This window comes from Hemiscyllium ocellatum, chromosome 5, assembly GCF_020745735.1.
Source record: "Hemiscyllium ocellatum isolate sHemOce1 chromosome 5, sHemOce1.pat.X.cur, whole genome shotgun sequence".
NCBI lineage: Eukaryota > Metazoa > Chordata > Chondrichthyes > Orectolobiformes > Hemiscylliidae > Hemiscyllium > Hemiscyllium ocellatum.
The window spans coordinates 63,703,551-63,725,641 of NC_083405.1; the positions used below are offsets into that span (position 1 = coordinate 63,703,551).

At 38.9% G+C, this 22,091-nt stretch overlaps 1 protein-coding gene across 1 annotated transcript in view; it reads right to left on the reverse strand.

The window, feature by feature from the left end:
- Positions 1 to 22,091, reverse strand: part of galnt1 (UDP-N-acetyl-alpha-D-galactosamine:polypeptide N-acetylgalactosaminyltransferase 1) — a 133,917-nt gene that overhangs the window by 16,614 nt on the left and 95,212 nt on the right. The window contains exons 5-6 of the mRNA XM_060824820.1: positions 11,479 to 11,686; positions 4,292 to 4,462 (exon numbers count right to left, since the gene is read on the reverse strand). Of these exons, the coding sequence (XP_060680803.1) occupies positions 4,292 to 4,462; positions 11,479 to 11,686 (379 nt within the window). The remainder of the gene's footprint in view (positions 1 to 4,291; positions 4,463 to 11,478; positions 11,687 to 22,091) is intronic.

Consider the following 22,091-nt stretch of genomic DNA (forward strand, 5'->3'; position numbering starts at 1 on the left):
GGTAAAAAAGTGAGGTCTGCAGATGCTGGAGATTAGAGCTGAAAATGTGTTGCTGGTTAAAGCACAGCAGGTTAGGCAGCATCCAAGGAACAGGAAATTCGACGTTTCAGGCCAGAGCCCTTCATCAGGAATGAGAGGGTGCCAGGCAGGCTAGGATAAAAGGTAGGGAGGAGGGACTTGGGGGAGGGGCAATGGAGATGTGATAGGTGGAAGGAGGTCAAGGTGAGGGTGATAGGCTGGAGTGGGGTGGGGGGCGGAGAGGTCAGGAAGAAGATTGCAGGTTAGGAGGGCGGTGCTGAGTTGAGGGAACCGACTGAGACAAGGTGGGGGGAGGGGAAATGAGGAAACTGAAGAAATCTGAGTTCATTCCTTGCGGTTGGAGGGTTTCCAGGCGGAAGATGAGGCGCTCTTCCTCCAACCGTCGTGTTGTTATGTTGTGCCGATGGAGGAGTCCAAGGACCTGCATGTCCTCGGTGGAGTGGGAGGGAGAGTTATAATGTTGAGCCACGGGGTGGTTGGGTTGGTTGTTCTGGGCGTCCCAGAGGTGTTCCCTGAAGCGTTCCGCAAGAAGGCGGCCCGTCTCCCCAATATAGAGGAGGCCACATCGGGTGCAGCGGATGCAATAGATGGTGTGTGTGGAGGTGCAGGTGAATTTGTGGCGGATATGGAAGGATCCCTTGGGGCCTTGGAGAGAAGTAAGGGAGGAGGTGTGGGCGCAAGTTTTACATTTCCTGCGGTTGCAGGGGAAGGTGCCGGGAGTGGAGGTTGGGTTGGTGGGTGGTGTGGACCTGACGAGGGATGTTGTTATGGGGGACTTTAACTTCCCCAATACTGACTGCGAATACTATAGTTCAAGTAGTTTAGATGGGTCAATTTTTGTTCAATGTGTGCAGAAGGGTTTTCTGACACAGTATGTAGACAGGCCAACAAGGGGTGATGCCATATTGGATTTGGTAATGGGGAATGAACCCAGCCAGGTGTTAGATTTGGAAGTAGGTGAGCACTTTGGTGATAGTGACCATAATTTGGTTATGTTTACAATAGCAATGGGCAGGGATAGGTATATACTGTAGGGAAAGATGTATAACTGGGAGAAAGGCAATTATGATGTGATTAGGCAAGATTTACAATGCATAGGATGGGAAGGAAACTGCAGGGGATGGACACTCTTGAAATGTGAAGCTTATTCAAGGAACAGCTACTGCGAGTCCTTGGTAAGTATGCACCTATCAGGCAGGGAGGTAGTTGTCGAGAGAGAGCGCCATGCTTTACTAAAGAAGTTGAAGCTTTTGTCAAGAGGAAGACAAAGGCTTATGTGAGGATGAGGCGCGAAGGCTCAGTTAGGGGGCTTGAGAGTTCCAAGTTAGCCAGAAAAAAATCTAAAGAGAGGGTTAAGAAGAGCCAGGAGGGGACGAGAAGTTGTTGGCGGATAGAATCAAGGAAAACCCTGAGGCCTTGTATAGGTATAACAGGAATAAAAGAATGACTAGAGTAGAATTAGGGCCAATCAAAGATCGTAGTGAAAAGTTGTGTGTGGAATCTGAGGACATGGGGAAGCACATAATGAATACTTTTCATCTGTATTCACATTGGAAAAGGGAAGAGTTAGTGAGAATAGAGACATACAGGCACAAGAGTAGATGGGATTGAGGTTGACAAAGAGGAGGTTTTAGCAATTTTGCAAGATCTGAACATAGATAAGACCCCAGGGCCGGATGGGATTTATCCTCTGATTCTCTGGGAAGCCAGGGCGGAGATAAAGATCAAAGCCAAAGGCTGAACTATGTCATCATTGTTGACAGGAGTAGTGCCAGAAGACTGGAGGATAGCAAATGCCATTCCCTTGTTCAAGACGGGGAAGTCGGGATAACCCTGGTAAATATAGGCCAATGAGCCTTACTTCAGTTGTGGGTAAGGTGTTGAAAAAGGTTATAAGAGATAGGATTTATAATCATCTGAAAAGGAATAATTTGCTAAAGGATTGTCAACACGGTTTTGTGAAAGATAGGTCTTGATCACTGACCTTAATAAGCTCTTCGAGGAGGTGACAAAACAGGTGGATGAAGGTAAGGCAGTTGACGTGGTGTATATGGACTTTAGTAAGGCATTTGATAAGGTTGCAAAAATAAGGAGTTTCGAGATTGAAGGTGATTTAGTGGTTTGGATCAGAAATTGGCTAGCTGAAAGGAGACAGAGAGTGGTGGTTGATGTGAAATGTTCATCCTGGAGCTCAGTTACCAGTGATGTGCCATGAGGATCTGTTTTGGGGACACTGCTGTTTGTCATTTTATAAATGATCTGGAGGAGGGCAGAGAAAGATGGATTAGTAAATTTGTGGATGACACTAAGGTAGGTAGAGCTGTGGATAGTGCCAAAGGATGTTGTGGGTTACATTGGGACATAGAGAAGATGCAGAGCTGGGCTGAGAAGTGGCAAATGGAGTTTAATGCAGAAAAGTGTGATGTAGTTCAATTCGGAAGTAGTAACAGGAATACAGAGCACTGAGCTAATGAAAATTCTTGGCAATGTAGCTGAACAGAGAGAGATCTCGGTGTCCAGGTGCATAAATCACTAGAAGTTGATTGGGCTGTTAAGAAGGCACATGGTGCGTTTGCGTTTATTGGTAGGGGGATTGAGTTTCAGAACCATGAAGTCATGCTTCAGCTGTAAAAGACACCGGGTGAAAGTGAGGACTGCAGATGCTGGAGATCAAAGTCAAGATTAAAGTGGTGCTAGAAAATCGAAGTTTCCTGCTCCTTAAATGCTGCGTGACCTGCTGTGCTTTTCCAGAACCACTCTAATCTTGTAAAAGACACTGGTAAGGTCACACCTGGAGTATTGCATGCAGTTCTGGTCACCTCATTATAGGAAGGATGTAGAAGCTTTGGAAAGGGTTCAGAGGAGATTTATTCGGATGCTGGCTGGTATGAAAGGAAAGTCTTATCAGGAAAGGCTGAGGGAACTGAGGTTGAGAGGTCACTTAATTGAGACATATAAGATAATCAGACGGTGCCTTTTTCCTTGGATGGTGAAGGCTAACATGAGGGGACATAACTTTACATTAAGAGGTGATAGACTTAAGACAGATAACAGGGATAGTTTCTTTACTCAGAGTAGTAGGGGCATGGATTGGCCTGCCTGCAACAGCGTTGACTCACCGATGTTAAGGGCATTTAAATTGGCATTGAACATACATATGGATAATAATGGAACAGTATAGGTTAGATGGACATCAGATTAATTTCGCAGGTCGGCACAACATCAAGGACCGAAAGGCCTATACTGCGCTGTATCGTTGTACGTTAGTGAAAGTGCAGATTTAAATGCAATTATCCCATAGCCATTCTAACAATTTATATAATAATCAACATGCTACAGGATGTTCAGTATGTTCATAATATTTAATTGCCTGTATTTTAGTCATATTCTCAGAACATTTATCTTATCAGGAATTTTATTAGAGTTTGAAGTTTCCCTTGCAAGTCATTTTTAGTTGAACAGCTATAATTCCTTCTAATAGGTGAAGCACAAAGATTTTTATTTTCATTCTTGTACATGAATAGACAGCATTTTAATTAGAATCTCAGAAATGTGACAGTACAGGATGCAGCAGTTCAATGTTTGCACCAGTTTGTTAAATGATCATCACTACCTGGTGCCAATCTTCTGCTTTGGTCCCACATTATTTTTAGTCAACTAATCATCCAATGCCCTACTGAATGCTTCGATTCTACCTGTCTCCACCACACCTCCTAGCTATGCCAGTAAAAATGTATTTCCTCACTTTACCTTGCCTCTTTTGTAGACCATGTTAAATCTATGCCCTTATGCTTGTTCCTTGAACAAGCAGGATCAGCTTGACCCCATCTATTCTATCCAGCCCACTGACAATTTTGAAAATGTCTAACAGATCTCCTCCCTGATTCTCTCCAAGGAGAGCACTTAATAGTGGAAATTCTTAAAGCCTGACTTCAAAAAATTACTATGAAAAACTATTGACTGTGTAGGTATTGCAAATCATAAACTGACCATTTATTAGCTTTTGCTCTACATATGAAACTTGTTAACTTTATTTCAACTGATCTATACTTGTTCCTAACTCCTTTCGTCAGCACATGCAAATAAGCAGACACGACAGACATTTTAAGTCATGTTTTCAAGTCAAATGATTCCGAACATGAACAGCAAAATAATTTTCAAAGTTCCTATATTTGGTTTGATACAAAATAATGTTATCCATACATTGCATACCCGATAATGTTTGAATGCTCCACTCACATTACCGACTTACCTAACTGGAATAGTTCTGTCTCCTTTCCTCCTATCCATTTCTCGCTGAGGTACAGGATACCAGCGGAAGTTCAATTTCCAATTAAATCCACCATAGGTCATGTCTGACCCTGCCATGTACTCAAATGTGTCATCGCTAATCACATCAATTATTGGGCACACCACAGTACTCCTGATAAAACAAAAGCAGGTTTAAGAAAGCAGAAAATGGAGTAAAATAAATATACTTCATAGGTGTGATACAGCATTGAAAGGATACAGTAAAAAGAAGTCAAAAAGTTAAATTCTCTTTTCAGGGACGAATCAACATATCGGGGATTATTTCAAGTTTATTTAAGCATTCAGTGTTTTTAGTATTTTAACTTTGCAAACACGTTCGTTTCTCATATTGCCAACAAACTGTTATTAACATATTCCGTGAAGAGACAGAGAGCATTAGCAGTCCACTACTGGACAAGTACAAAAATTAATTTGAATGACCAACAAAATGTGGCATCGCTTTCAAACAGATGATACAAAAGTTTAGCAGTTACATTCCATTTAGTGTACCGGGATAAGAATATCACATGTCAGGATGGATGTACTGGCGTGCTTAAAGAGGCGAATGAGGAAAATGGGCAAAGTGTTATGGTCTTAAGAGAAAACAGAGGACACATTAAAAAGAATTACAACAGAAGGGCAAGAAAATAATAAAGCATACAGGTTGTTCTCCTATAACACTGCAGTTGCATTTCAGAGAAACCTCACTTAATAGAAAATCAGCTAATAGAAATAATGGGGCCTATGGGAAACGTCAGGTGGGGGTAGACCAGCAAAAAATAACACTCACGATTGCTCAAAAATCACCCAAAACTCAAACAAAGTATGGCACAGCTTGAATGAAGGTTTAAGTCATATATATCAATGAAACAAAAGTAAGTTTAACACAATATATTTTAAAATATTGTTAATGCTGGGACAGAGGATCATCATGGTGTACATGGCAGACTCCATCATTCTTGTTAAGTGAGCTTTATCACATATTCTCCCCTTGCACTCAAAACGCTTTATAATATCTAGCTTCCCTTCCGGTGTTTCTTTTATGTTCATCACCCGCAATTATCACCAGGATGCTTCTTGTTAACATTCTTGTCACTATGCCCCTCATTTTTCCAAAAAGAGGAATAATCTAGGAGTAGTGTATTTTTCACAGGAAGCTGCTCAATGGATCTCTCTCAGAAAGCTGCTCTCTGTGCAGCTGACATTGGCGCATGCACAGAATGGCACGGAGATTTTAGTGCAGACATTGGTGCACGTGCAGAACGAAGCCCACGAAACAATCACTTGCTGGAATCGTGCTGCGAAGAGGCAAGCGTTTTTGAAAATAGCATTCCTTAATTCCTCAGCGACGTTATAAGTTATCCAAGAACCACCTGCACATTCCTTATTTGATAGCTATACAGGAAATAAGGATGCATCAAAACCTTTTAGGAAAACATGGAATGTCATTATTACCTTATGTATCAACTGATAATTAATTGAAGAAACCATAATTTGAAAGACAGAAGGATATTTTTGATTTTCACCAATTTTCCTAGACATGATGAAAAGCAGCTCTAAAGTTGTTTCATGACAGTGAGGGATGCTGTAGCTATTGCAATATTGATGGTGGATTAACTTGTGTGCCAATCAGATTCAGGTTTCATGAGAGCAAGAGATTTGACAGCCCAACCTATGTGAATACAAAAATGGGCTTCAGATAGTAAAGACAATACATTCCTTATTATTGATGAGCCAGAAAAAAAAAGGAAAAAGAAATGACTGAACTGGATTACTGTTAGTTTCAAAGGTCTCTCCAGATTATAAAACAAATTCCACTTCATCCAACACTGGGTTCACAGACTATTAAATAAATCTTTCTACTAATAGATAAATTGTCTAGTTACATGAATTCTAAATTTAATAACATGTGGGAATGTCATTTTGAGAACTAGCCTCTACTACTGGTCTATCAGTCACTGGCTTGAATCACTATTACCATAACATAAAAATAGATAGAATAACATTACATATTAAAATATATTAATGTGAAAATAGCCTTTATTTCTCCTCACTTACGAGTTTGGCAGAATATTTATGAAATAAAATCTCAGTTATTGGAAAAGCATTAGATAACCGGGTGCCTAAGGAAGAAAGTTAGTTCAGTTTTTTTATACATTGCTTCTTACATTGAATAATGTTAGAACAAAATGCAGGCCAACATAGGACATTCCTATTTGGACTAGGTCCTATGTTAAGAATCAAATGTCCATCTAACATTCACGAAGGGTGGTCAAAAACTATTAATGACTCTTATAAATGTTAGCATCTTAATAAGAAGGCTGGTACACAAGAACCTTTAGAGTTGAGGGTAATTTGCACAGATAGCATAGAATCATAGAGATGTACAGCACAGAAACAGACCCTTCACTCCAACTTATCCATGCTGACTAGATATCCTAAATTAATCAAGTCCCATTTGCCAGCACTGGGTCCATATCCCTCTAAACCTTTCCTATTCATATACCTATCCAAATGCCTTTTAAACTAATGGAAAGAAAGAATAAGTAATGTGTTATTTTCAAAATACTGCAGATTGCTATTAATAGGGTATTGCAAGGATTTGTACTGAGCCTTAGCTATTTACAATTGATATCAATTGCTCAGACAAAATGACAAAAGTATCCAAGCCTGCTAACAATACAACACTGGATAGAGTGCAAACTGTGAGAAGGACAAAAACAGGCTGCAAAGAGATACAGATAGGTAACATGAGCAAGCAACAAGGTGGCAGATGGATTATAATGTGAAGCAGCATGGACTTATGTATTTTGGTAGTGAGAACAGAAAACCAGAATTCAGTTTCACGCCTTCTAAAACAAAATGTTAATGTTTAATGGAATTTCAGCATATTCACACAAGGACAGAGAAAATTAATCTCTGGTATAGCCAGCAAGTAGGAAGACATTGAGGGGAATTAGAAACAACAAAAGTTGCTACAATTGTCTCATTGTATATAGAATAGTTTGGTCTCTATACTTGAAGGAACCGACATTTTGCATTGCAGCCAAGGTTCACCACATTGGCTGCTGGGACGAAAACTACGTCATATAATAATACTAGGGAAAATTGCATCTACATTGTCAGTTTTGCTCCTTGGATTAAGCTTCAAGTGCACAGAACACAAAAGTTATCATTCAGTATTTAGGCTTATTTGCAGCAATCATAAATTCTGGGTTGACAAAGTGACTTAGAACAACTGGATTTTGATCATTTTCCATGTGCATTTGCAATAGAGAATATGCTGCGCTTGATCAGGTATCTACCAAAGTCTTACTTTCATAGCAATACCTCTTCCCTCAAAACTATAACTTGTCCAGTTTTACTTTTATTGAGATCTCGCCTTCATGTTTTGGATCAATCTTTGATTACAGATGTCTCCAAGGTATTCTGTTCCTTAAACCATTGCCTTTTCCAACACTCAATGTGTATGTCACCACATGCATTCCTTCAACCGGATTCCTTCCAAAGGATGATTACTGGCTATGGCAGGTACTTGGACACAATAGCTCAAGCTCAAAACAAAAGTAAGATTGGTGCTTCAATTAGAGTTTGTCCCCTCAATCAATTTATTTTTCCTTCTCTTCTGTTCTCTTTTGTATTGTTCCTTTTTCTCAGCTTTGGACTCCTGGCCTCAATGCACCCTCAGATTCCCGGCCCCTGAATCCTCAGCATGGAGTTGGTGAGGCATCCTCTCAGTCTGGAGTGGCAGTCTCTCAGCCCAGCTTGGGATGGCACGGCCGTCTCTCAGTGGTCTGAGGTCTTTCGGCCTATCATGGCCTCAGCATGGACTTTTGGCCTCAAGGAGACTCCAAAGTGGTCTCCCAGCCTTGAGAACCTTGAAGACTGGCGCAGATTGGAGGCTAGGTGGGACTGGGTGGGAAGAACTGTTGTTCTGAACTTATTTCTCTACTTGTCTAATTTATTCCTACTATCTACAATGCTGGACTTTTGAATTATTTATTTTCTAATATTTTTCCTAAAAACTTGTACTGAAGAATCTGTACCTAGGTACCTTGTACCTAAGATGATGCTGTAAATGGAGACTTGTAAATTTTTCACAGTACTCATTTGAGTACATCTGATATAAAGCTAATTCAGTAATTCAAGTCAAGTGGTGGGCCATACGAGCAAGGGGTATACATAATCAGGTGATGGGTGCAGAATTGCACAGGATAACTCATTACAGCTGACAATGAGAAACTCATTGAAATTTCCCCTAGATTGACATTTATCCAACGTTTGGTAAAACTAAACTCATTGTTTTTAAAATTGCAATCCCTATGTTGGCAGGTGTAAATACTTATCTGACAAACTGGTGATGAATTTGTCACTGTATATTTTTAAACATCCATTGATTTAAAAAAATGCTGGATGTCCAACTATTTGTATATCTTTCCTTAGGTCCGAAAAGGGGCATTGACCTGGATACTTAACACTGTTTCTCTTCAGAATCTGCCTGATCTGTTGAGTATTTCTGGAACTCATGTTTTTAATTTTAGATTTCCCACTTTGTGCAGTCATATACTCACCCTAGAATGAGTGATTTCAAGACTGGGGACATATTTTTAAGATGAGAGGAGGAAAATTTATAAAGACATGAGGAGCATTTTGTTTTTAAACCGGAGTGGTTTACGTGTGGAACGAACTTCCAGAGGAAGTGGATGACATGAGTACAGTTACAATGTTGAAAAGACATTTAGATAAGTACATGAATAAGAAACATTTGGAGGAATATAGGCTAAGCCTATTCAGGTGTGATTAGTTTAGTTTGGGATTATGATCAGCATGAACTGGTTGGACCGAAGGATGTGTTTCCATGCTGTATAACTCTACAAAAGCCAGTGTTCCTGGATGGTTTTGTACCTATATACTCTCAATCAGTGATAAAGATTGAAATTGGCTCTCTTTTTACTGGCTGCGTTTGCCTTTTGAATCAGGTTCTATGCAGATCGAATATCTCTAACTTAATCCTTGATTCAAATACAACTAAAATATCCAATCAGCGTCAAGAGCATAAGGTGCATGCATCCTTTGTGCATGCTAAATTATGATTACAAATTTTAATAGCACTAGAATCAGTACTTCAGGTTGCTAGGTCTAGGGTAGATGCTAAAAATTAGAGTCAGTCTTGAGGAGTGAATCTAGCAAAACCTTCCTCACAAAAAGGGTGGGGGTATAAGTTTGGAATTTTTTTTCCAAAAATGGTGACCGATGCTTGAATATAATTAAATTTAAAACTGGAAATTGACAAAGTCTTATTGACCATATGGATTGGGCAATATGGACAAAGGTGGTGTGCGGATTTAGGTGTTACTGAATGACAAAACAGGTTTGATGGGCTAAATTGTTTATTCTGTTCTATTTAACTCAGTTGAGATCGGTGTTCTGCATTTGTATTTTTATACTATGAGCCCAAGGGATTAAATCAAGATTAAAACAATTAAACCTAACAAAAGCTAATTAAAGCAAGTAAGGCAGATGCTGGAGGTCTGAAATAAAAAGAAAGTGCTAGAGAAATTCAGCCAATCTGGCAACATCTGACAGAAACAGAGTTTAAGGGTTGTAAAGAGATATTAACTGAAGATAGCAACAAGCAAATGAAGACTTTACTAGAAATAAACAAATACAGCCAAAGTTCCTTGTTAAAGGGACAAGGAATATTAAAGTGGAAACAGGGTGATGCTTCATTGAGTTTTGGAGTATCTCTTAAAAGGATGTTGGGAGGATAAAGGGTTGAATCTATATGTATGATATGTGGGATAAGACAATTTCGCACAGTTCTTGTATAGTATATAGTTGAATAATTTTTTCTTCTTGTATGTAAGAAACTTTGATGTTTTTTGGCTGAAATTACATTGGCAGCCTCTTATGAATATGGTTTCTGACCACCAACAATAAACAAGCTCCAAAAATAAAACTTATTGTCTACCAGGTGGCACTCTAGAATCTGATCTGCCCAGTATGAACACAGTCCATCACAACTTCATTGTGAGAAATCCAACAGGAAAAGGGAATAAAACCTAAGAAAGTAGGACTATTAAGAAAAGATTTAAAATAATATAAATCTGGAAATAAATCACTGTAGAGTACATTTATCTTTTTTAAAATTCTGTAAATGATAGAAGCACAGTTCACAAAGCTGAGAATCTGGGACACCAGGTGTAACAAATATCCTAAAAAGCTAAGGAAGCAACACAAAGTAGTTGGTATGAAGAATGCCTAAATTAAGTTACTAAATATGCAGATTAGAAAATCCTCATAATTATTTAAAAATTTTGAATGTGCTCAGCTTTGCAATTCGCTCCAATAAATGGACATTAAAAATAAATGCAGGAAATACTTTGGTCAGACAAAGTGAAATCTTATATCCTTGAAGCTTGTTTTTACTAATTTTATTTTTAAAAAACACCTTAAAAATATAAAATGCAACAGTATGCACTGAACACAACTGTAACAGAAATAGGAGATGCCAAAATTAAACACAACACCGCATAGATTTAAGCTGGCAGCAATGTGCCCTCTAAGCTGCGTGGGTACCCAAATGGTCATACTAAGAATTCATACGTTTAAACTCATTCTTCGAAATTCTAGAGAAAGTTGGCCTAGTCTATAATCAATGCTCATTGAAAAATCTCAAGAAAAGCCTAGTGATTAGTCAGGGAAATCTCTGTTGCCCTCCTCCTATGGAAATTGTATCCTTCCTTAGATAAGGAGATCAAAACTATACGTAATGTTCCAGGAGCAATCTCATCACATCTTCCATGCAAATTAAGCACAAGCTGATCTCTTAAGGTAAAAAAAAATTGCAGTCTAGAAATCTGAAACAAACAAAACTGAAAAATTGCTGGAGAAACTCAGCAGGTCTGGCAGCATCAGTGGAGAGAAAATATTGTTAATTTTTTGACTCCAGTGATTCTTCTTCAGAACATACAAAAAAAAACTGGCTGACTATTCATCACAGTGAATCGAATTCATAAAATAACTCATTCAATATCCAGTGCAAGCTCATTCTTTGTTTTCTGATTACTGTGTATGTTTACAGTCTTATTAATATTTGAAGCTCAACTGAAACTCTAATCATAATGCTTTTATAGAAATTATTTTTACCTGTCCAGTTTAATCCTTGCTAGCAGTGGTTCTAGCCAGCCCTGAGTGCATTCACAATGTGCATCCAAGAATGTGATCACTTGTCCTGTAGAAGCCGCTGCTCCTTTCAGTCTTGCTCGGATCAAACCAGAACGTTGTTCCATGCGTAAAATTTTAATAGGTACTTGCAATTTCTTCACATATTTCTCTAATGGCTTGTTTAAAAAATCTGAAAAATAATGCAATTATGTTCAGCTGAAAATGTTCAAAATTACCTTTGAAAATAATTTTAAAACTAACAATTCTGCAGCAGTGCACAAATAAAGCAATACGTTTTGACAAGATTCGATGAAATGGTTAAATAACGTTTAACGGACATTTGAATACTTTCAAATATCAAAGTTGAGTTTCTACAAAGAATTCATGAATAGAATTCCAAAGAAGAATTTAAAATTGTTGATTCAGAAAGGAGTCCTTTATTGCAACGCAATGCTGAACTGGCCACTGGATCCTCTATACAGCTTTCAAACTGGTGCATCAAAACCTTTACACTAGAACTGATTTGCAGTGAGTGTGCTCAATTCATATTGGCTGTAACATGCCAGCTGTAAACTGACCACAAACATCATTTGCTATCAAACTCTCATTGCCATGTAAAAACTGCCTCAATACAGTTTACAAAATGCACTGAAAACTGATATCTACCAAGAATAAACACTTTTCTATATTGATTGATACTGAGCCACTGAACCAAACAGGTATGTTTACTTGATTAAATCAAGAACTGCAGATGCTGGAAATCTGAAAAACAGTAATTGCTGGAAAGAAAGCAGAATCAACATTCTGAAGGGTCACTGCACTACCAGAGCTGTTGAGTTTCTCCAGCAATTTGTTTCTGTTTCATATTTCCAGCATCCAACACTTAATTTCAATTTGCTGTTTACCATGAATCCATTTAAATTAACTTTGACTTCAAACTTTTAAATTGCAAGCCAGTTATAAAGCTTAGTTTTAGCAGAAATTGCCTGGTGGTCATAGTTATCCACTGAAATTGGTTGCATGATTGGTGTTAACTACCATGGCAAGAAATTTCTCATGGAGAGAGTGAGACTCAGTGTGAAAAAGAAAGATTTCTAAATTAGGAACTTGGTGCAGGTGGGAACTCATTCCAGAGATGGAAAATGGTGCTGCTTCTTCTACACTGAGATGTTCCAACTGTAGCATACTACTGCTGTGGGAGCCACTGACTACAGTTACAATAAGTATCTGCAACTCGAGGAACTTTGGCTCAGTGTTAGTTATTGACTGAGCAAAAAGGGAGGCATACATAGGGTTTAGGAAACTGAAGACAGAAAGAGCCAAAGAATACAAAGATAGCGAGAAAGAACTCAAATAAGGAATAAGGAGGGCTAAAAGGGGCCATGGTATGTCTTGGCAAACAGGATTAAGGAAAAGCCTAAAGGTATTTTACACATGAAAGGAGCAAGAGGGTAGCTAGGGAAAGACAAGAGGGAATTTATGCATGGAACTGGAGGAAGTGGGCAAGGTTCTTAGTGTATAATTTGCATTGGTATTCACAAGAAAAGGTAGATGCTAAGTCTCAGGAGGGGTAAGTTGTATTCTAAGTCTGTCAATATGAAAAGGCTGTGGTGTTTAGAGTTTTGAAAAGCATCAAGGCAGAAAGGTCCCCAGGATCTGATGAGACCTATCCCACAATGCTGAGGGAGGCAGGTGAGGAAATTACTGGGGCCTTGTACAAAATCTTTGTATGCTCTTTAGTCACAGGAGAAGGGAGAATAGGCAATGTTGTTCTTTTTGTTTAAGAAGGGTAACACATTCCAAGAATTGGCCATGCTAAATTGTCTATAGTGTTCAGGGATGTGTAGGTTAGGTACATTAGTCTGAGGTAAATGGAGAGTAATCGTCAACTGGGTCTGGGTGGGTTACTCTTCAGAGAGTCGGTTTGGACTTGTTGGTCCGAAGGGCTAGTTATCACACTGCAGGGATTGTATGATTCTATGAAATTGCAGGCCATTGAGCCTCACGTCAGTGGTAAAGAAATTATTGGAAAGTATTCTTTGAGATATCTCACATTTGGAAAAATATTGGTTCATTAGTGATAGGCCGCATGGCTTTGTGCGGGGAAGGTCGTGTCTCGCAATCTTGATTGAGTTTTTTTGAGGAAGGGACGAAAATGATTGATGAGGGCAGGGTAGTGGATTTGTCTACACTGATGTTAGTAAGGCCTTTGACAAAATCTCTCATGGCAGGCTGACACGAAAAGGTGAAGTCACAAAGGATCTGCAGTGTGCTGGTAAGATGGACACAGAAGACAGATAACATCGGCAGGCTGTTTTCTGTTTGGACGTCTATGATCAGTAGTGTTCCACACTGATCAGTGAGAGGATCCTCGTTGTTTGTAATATATACATAAATGGTTTGGAGGAGAACTTTGGTGGTTTGATTAGTAAATTACCAGATGACAAGGATTGGGGGTGCTGTAGACAGGGAGGAGGATTGCCAGAGGATACAGTAGGATATAGATAGTCTGAAGTCTTCAATGGAGAAATGGCAGATGGAGTTTAATAGAGATAAATATGAGGAGATGCATTTTGGGAGATCTAATTCAAGGAAAGTATACTGCAAATAGCAGACCTCTTAGTAGCATCAACACACAGAGGGATCTAGGTGTCCAAGTTCACAGTTCCCTGAAAGTGTCAACACGTGGATAGGGTACTCAAGAGGCATATGGCATGCCTGCCCTCATTGGTTGGGGCAAAGAATATTAAATTGACAAGTTATGTTGCAGCTATATAGCACATTAGTTAGGCTACATTTGGAATATTATGTACAATTTTAGTCACCACACTACTAGAAGAATGTAGACGCTACTGGAGATGAACAGAAATAGATTGCCAGGATGTTGCTTGGTTTGGAGGATATTAGCCATGAGGAGAGATGCCAAACTTGATTTGTTTTCACTTGAACATTGCAGGATGAGGGTCGACCTGATAGAAGTTTATAAAATTCTCCCCGTGTCTGCGTGGGTTTCCTCCGGGTGCTCCGGTTTCCTCCCACAGTCCAAAGATGTGCGGGTCAGGTGAATTGGCCATGCTAAATTGCCCGTAGTGTTAGGTAAGGGGTAAATGTAGGGGTATGGGTGGGTTTCGCTTCGGCGGGTCGGTGTGGACTTGTTGGGCTGAAGGGCCTGTTTCCACACTGTAAGTCTAATCTAAAAAAAAATTATGAGGCACAGGTAGAATGGATAGTTGGAGTCTTTTTCTCAGGGTAGAAATGTCAATTACAAAGGACACAGATTAAATTAAAAGTGGAAGTGAGAGGCAAGTTTTTTTAAAGCAAGAGTGGGAAGTGCCTGCAATTCGCTGCCAGAGGTGGTGGTAGAGGTAGCTGATTCAATAGCAACTTTAAGAGGCATCTTGACAGATATGAATAGGCAGAGAATACAGGGATACAGACATCACAGAAGCAAGGATTTTTAAGTTTAGAAAGTCACCAAGCGTTAGCGCAATCTTGGTGGACTAGAGGGCCTGTTCCTGTACTGCACTGAACTTAGTTCAGTTCAATGCAACAGTAATGGGAAAGTTACCTGGATACTTTGTTCCAGGTGACAGTCACATTCCTTGTATTAGGTACATCTTAGTTGTACTATGGTCAGCGACACAGAACACAAAAATTAGAAACCACAGGCCAAGCCTTGCTCTGTCATTCGAAAAGATCATGGCTGATGTGATTGTAGTCTCAATTTCACTTTCCTGTCTATTGCTGATGATTTTTGTACTATTCCTTTGTTGATCTAAAAGGTAGCTCAGCCTTGAACATATTTAATGGAAACACCACAAACTAATGAACCTCAGGCAAAACAAAAATCTCCTAATCGGAGTCTTAAATGGGCGATCCCCTGGTTCTCTCCCTCAAAGAAAAAAGATCCTGTCAACACCATGGGCTCTTATTAAGCAGCTGAATAAGTTACCTAATCAAACACCTTCTTAAAATCCAAATATATTCTTATCTGTCCTACGTGTTACCATCTCAAAGAATTCCAATAAATTTGTCAGGCATAATTTCCCCTTCAAGAAGCTCCACAGACTCTGCTTGACCATATTGCATATTGCTAAATGGTTTTTCGTAATAGACTGTAACATTTTCCTAATGAGAAAGTTAAGCTAACTGTCCAAGAGGCTACTTATATATATAAAAGGTATTACATCATCAGTTTTCCAATCTTCTGGGACTTAAAGAATGTAAGGATTCCTATAAGTTTACTACCAGTACATCCACTATCTCTGCAGCTACTCCCTTTAATATCCTAGGATTCACGTACAGGGGGCTCATCAGTCATAATCTCAATTTCGCTATCATGTTTTCTTTCGCAATCATTATTGTTATAGAGTCATAGAGATGTACCCGTCAGTCCAACCTGTCCAAACCCTTCCTATTCATTACCTATCCAAATGCCTCTTAAATGTTGCAATTGTACCAGCCTCCACCACATCCTCTGGCAGCTCATTCCATACACATACCACCCTCTAAGTGAAAAAGTTGCCCCTTAGGTCTCTTTTATATCTTTCCCCTCTCACCTAAACCTATGCCCTCTAGTTCTGGACTCCCTGACCCCAGGGAAAAGACTTTGTCTATTTATCCTATCCATGCCCCTCATAATTTTATAAACCTCTATAAGGCCACCCCTCAGCCTCCGACGCTCCCGGGAAAACAGCCCCAGCCTGTTCAGCCTCTCCCTGTAGCTCAGATCCTCCAACCCTGACAGCATCCTTGTAAATCTTTTCTGAATCTTTTCAAGTTACACAACATCTTTCCGATGGGAAGGAGACTAGAACTGCACGTAATATTCCAATAGTGGCCTAACCAATGTCCTGTATAGCCGCAACATAACCTCCCAACTCCTATACTCAATACACTGACCAATAAAGGAAAGCATACCAAATGCCTTCTTCACTTTCCTATCTACCTGCGACTCCACTTTGAAGAAGCTATGAACCTGCACTCCAAGGTCACTTTGTTCAGCAACACTTCGTATGATCCTACCATTAAGCATATAAGTCCTGCTAAGATTTGCTTTCCCAAAATGCAGCACCTCGCATTAATCTGAATTAAACTCCATTGCCACTTCTCAGTCCATTGGCCCATCTGGTCCAGATCCTGTTGTAATCTGAGGTAAGCCTTTTCGCTGTTCACTACACCTCCAATTTTGGTGTCATCTGCAAACTTACTAACTGTACCTCTTATGCTCGCATCCAAATCATTTCTGTAAATGACAAAAAGTAGATCTAACCTTGCTAATCAGTCTCCCATGGGGAACCTTGTCAAACGCCTTACTGAAGTCCATATAGATCACATCTACTGCTCTGCCCTCATCAATCTTCTTTGTTACTTCTTCAAAAAACTCAATCAAGTTTGTGAGACGTGATTTCCCACGCACAAAGCCATGTTGACTGTTCCGAATCAGTCCTTGCCTTTCCAAATACACACACATCCTGTCCCTCAGGATTCCCTCCAACAAATTGCCCACTACCAAGGTCAGACTCACTGGTCTATAGTTCTCTGGCTTGTCCTTACCTCCATTCTTAAACAGTGGCACCATGTTTGTCAACCTCCAGTCTTCCTGCACCTCTCTGTGACAATCGATGATACAAATATCTCAGCAAGATGCCCAGCAATCACTTCTCTAGCTTCCCACAGAGTTCTCAGGTACACCTGATCAGGTCGTGGGGATTTATCTACCTTTAACCGTTTCAAGACTTCCAGCACTTCCTCTTCTGTAATATGGACATTTTGCAGGATGTCACCATCTATTTCCCTATAGTCTATATCTTCCATATCCTTTTCCACAGTAAATACTGATAGAAAATATTCATTTAGTATCTCCACCATTTTCTGTCTCCACACAAAGGCCGCCTTGCAAGTTCACCCTCAAAGCTAATTTCCTCCCATTTTTGGTAATCCTTCACTTTTTGAGCCCCAAGAAAAAAATTCCCAAACCTCTAATCATTGCCACATTTGTTTTCTTTCAATCTGATGATACCCTCAACTTCCCTGCTTAACTATGGTTAGCTTATGTCTTTCTTAGAATCCTTTTTTGTCCCTGGGAACAGGTCATTGCTGTGAGCCATGAACTAATTTATTCAACTTATGTAATTTTTATATATCTCCTTTGCTGCTAGAACTCTTTTCCCAGTCCACTCCAGACAGTTCTGCCTTCATTCCTTTGTAAGTAACCTTATTTCGACTTAACATAATTGCTTCTGATCCAATTTCCTCCTTCTCAAAATGAAAGCTAAATTCTACCACTGTGTGGTCACTGTGACCGAGGGGAACCTTTACTCAGATAGTACTGATTAAACCTATCAATTTCAAAACAGCCTGATCCCTGGTTGAATCCACAACATGTTGTTCAAGGAAACTGTCAAATACACACTATGAATTCTTCATATTTGTTTTCTCTGATAATCTGATTATCTCAATCTGCATGAAGATTAAAGTCAGCCCCGATTAATGCACTGCCTTTGTTACATATCCTCAACCTCCTGATTTACTCTCTGTCCCCACAGTGTAACTACTGTTAGGAGGCCTATACACCACATCTACTCATGGCTAAGTGCTAATGTTCAGAGACTTGGCCATATTTGTAGAAAAAGTGCAAAAGGTTAATATGAAAACAATCAAGAATGCAAATGACATATTGACTTTTATTACTATACTACAATCCCCTTCCAATAATAAAGTTTTGCAACAACATTTCAGCATTTTGATCAAAATGCATTTGGAATACTGAGTGCAATTTAGACTGCAATTTAAAACAAAATACTTTTATTGCGTTCAATATAGCAAAGGTTCTCTAAATTGGCGCCTGGGAACGACAAAGCAAAATTAAATAGATGGAGTTGTTTCCTTTTGAACAGAGGAAGCCGAGGGGAGATTTATTTGAAGTATATACAATAATGAGAGATCAAAATGGAGTAGATAGGAAAGACCTGTTGTCCTTAGCAGAGATATGAATAACCAGGAGGCATAGATTTAAATAAATTGGTAGAAGTACTGACAGCATTGAAGAGATTGTTTTTCATTAAGAATGTTATAATACTCACTGCCTAAATGGGTGAAGGGAGATATGATCGTTTGATTTAAAATGTACTTGCATATGCACTTGAAGGGTATAAATTACAAAGTAAAAAAACAAGATCTGGAAAGAGGGATCGGGCTGGAAAGCTTTTCTTCAGACAGGAGATTGGTTGACTGCTTTTCTTCTGTGCTATAAATTTCTATGTTGCTACATTAGCAAATATACTATAGCCAGGGTAATGTACATTAACTTTAAAGTCTTAATGGCAGAGATAAAGGTCAGTGGTCCCATTAAGTTCATGTCTTATGGAAATCCATTTCCTGATAGCCAGTAGCAACAACAGGGCACAACAGATTAAAATTCTAAACATCCATCATTCAAACACCTGGAGCTTTCTGAAATGTTTTGTTTTTGTCTACACAATAACACAATTCTCCCCTCACAACCACAATGTAATTAACTAGGAAGAATAAGCAAATAATCATGCACCACTGTTTCACAAGTCATCCCAAAATGTAAAAGGATTCTTTTAGACCTCTAAAATAACCAATGTATCTGATTGAATTGCAACATTTAAGAGGCAATTGGATGGGTATATGAACAGGAAAGGTTTGGAGGGATATGGACCGGGTGCTGGCAGGTGGGACTAGAGTGGGTTGGGATTTCTGGTCAGCATAGACGGGTTGGACCGAAGGGTCTGTTTCCAGGCTGTACATCTCTATGACTGCTTTTCAGGACAAAAAAGTAATTCACACCAGGTTTAAGTAGGAACAGAAAACTATTGTAAAACATTTATTGTTAATCGAAGATAGAGGGAGAAAAAAGGATTTATACTTTACTACTGTAATTTAAAATCAAACTCCTTCAAAAATCTCAGAGTAGCTACTCATTCATTCATGATTAAAATAGATGGTTTGACACCTATTATGGATCGAAAATGAACAGACAGGGCAAATAAAATACCACATATCATAACTCTAGATCTCAAGGTTGGTTTAAATAGTCTTTTCTGATTTTTAGCATGATGACATACTGTTTTCTGAAGGCTGACAGTCATCCTTTGATTCAAAATTTGATTAAATGGCCCTACATCCTTTTTCTTTAAAGCATTCTTGGTTCTGCCTTTCTTTCACATATAGCTTGACAGAACGCACTGAGAGAGAACATTAGAACTAAGAGCAGAAATCTGTAATTCAGCCCCTCGAGCTTGCTTCGCTATTTAATGTAATCATGGCTGATGACATCTCAACCTCACTCCTGCCTGCTCTTCATAACTCTTTAACCCATTACTGATTGAAAATCCACCTGTCTCCATAAATTTACTTAATGTCCCAGCATTCACAGCATGGTGGAGGAGTGAATTCCACAGATTCACAACCCTTTGAGAGCAGTAACTTCTCTTTATCTCTGGATTTAAATCTATTATCCCTTATCCTAGAACTATTACCTCTCATTCTAGATTGTCCCACAAAATAAAGTATCCTTTCTACATTTACTATGTCAACCCCTTTGGCACTTTAAATTCCTCAATTACAGCTCCTCTCATTCTTCTAAATTCCTGACAGTATTGGTCCAAACTGCTCAGTCTCTTCATAAAACCAATGGAAACTTTACCACCTCCAGGGAATTTTGGAATATTATAACCAGTGGATCCACTACCTCTGCTGCAACTTCAAGAACCTATGATGTAGGCCATCAGGCCCTGGAGACTTGTCTGCCTTCAATCCCCATCTTCTAAATCTTCGGATTACTTTTTATTACTGAGATGGTACCCAGGTACTCAATCATGAAATTGGATGCAAAATGTTGATTTAGTCTCTCTGCTATTTCTATGTTTCTCACTAATACTTCCCTAGTCCCATCTTCCAATGGATTCACTTTAGCTACTTTCTTCCCTTTTATATTCATAAAGGCTTTTGCCATCTATTTTCATATTTTGCACTAGTTTTCTTTCATCATTTACCTTTTTCCTTTGGTAACCCTTTGTGGTATTTAAAAGTAATCCAATCTTCCAGCCTGCCACTTGCCTTTGCAATATAATGTGCCTTACTTTATGTCTTTATATTACCTTCAACTTCCTTGCTTAGCCATGGTTGTTTATTTTCCCCCTTACAATCTTTTTCCCTGTGGAATATATTTCAGTTTTAGTTTACTTGCCCTCCAACTGAATTTGAAATTCTACTTTGCTATGAACACTGTTCCCCAGAGGATTCTTTACTATAAGAAATTAACTAAATCCACCTCACTCCACATTACCCGATCTAGAACAGCTTGCTCTCTGGTTGGTTCCACAACATTTTGCTAAGAAACACAATCTCTAATGCAGTCTATGAACTCTCCCTCAACAGCTCAATACAATGTGTCAGAGAATGTAGTCATCTCTGCTTTAATGCACGTTTCATCAACGCAAATTGGCTAGACTGCTATTGAAGAATTTAGACTATTTATAGAATGCGAATTTTCCTTCCCTGTACTAGCTATAATGCTATTCCTGTCCCATTGGTTTAAAACAGTGTTATTAGGCGATTTTCTTAGAACGCTCTATTGCAGAAGAACAGAATTATCACATTATATCAGAATAGACCATAAGGAGCTTTTAACATTCTGCAGTTCAACTAGAAGGTTGTTGTCAGGCAGAATTTCCTTAACTCAAAAGGCTCACTGCTTCAAAAAGCAATAACTGTCCTCAAAAGTTGCACTTCAACATATCTTACAAATATACAGGACTTGGTTTTCATGTTGCAAAACTCTCCTGGTATATCAGTTATATGTCATTACAAATTCCATTTCAATTTATAGTCCCAAAATAGAAAAAAAAAAGTCATCTCTTGCAACATGCTCTGAGAGCTATGTCACGTTAGAAGAAATTACAGGAGAACACAATTAGCTCATCCTGTGAGATGACAATAGACAATAACATTCTATGAATCCAACTTCAAATTAGTTGGATTTAACTCTGTAATTTGTTTTTGGAATAGAAGGTTTAAATTTCTTATTGGAACAATGTGGTAACTATCTAAATAGTTACAAAGAAATTATGTGCAATTCAGAAGAAACCTATCTACACAGCAATGAGATCGTAATGTGGAACCTGTAATCAGAAGTTGAGGAAATAATAGAAATATTTCAAGGGAAACTAGAAAGCATTTAAGGGAAAACAGAATAGAAGTTTCTACTCAGATAGCTGGATGAGGAAGCACAGGAAGAGGTTTCAGTAGATCATAATAGCTGGCAATAGTCGGAGGGCAAATTACATTTGTCTGTATAGTTTCCAATCTGAATACCTGAAAGAGACATGTTAACAACATCTGGTAAAATTGGACAATTGCCACATGAAAGGAAAGAGCCACAAGATTATTACGTACTTCCTGATGGCATTCATTTTTAATTAGATTTTAAACCAGATTCTTTCCCAATATTATAAAGCCTGAGAGAAAGTCCTCCTTAATTATCTGCCCACCAAAATGGATCTGATGCTGAGTTAAAAGATTAAGTCTCAGTGACATTTTAAAACATGCAATAGCTTATTACAAAT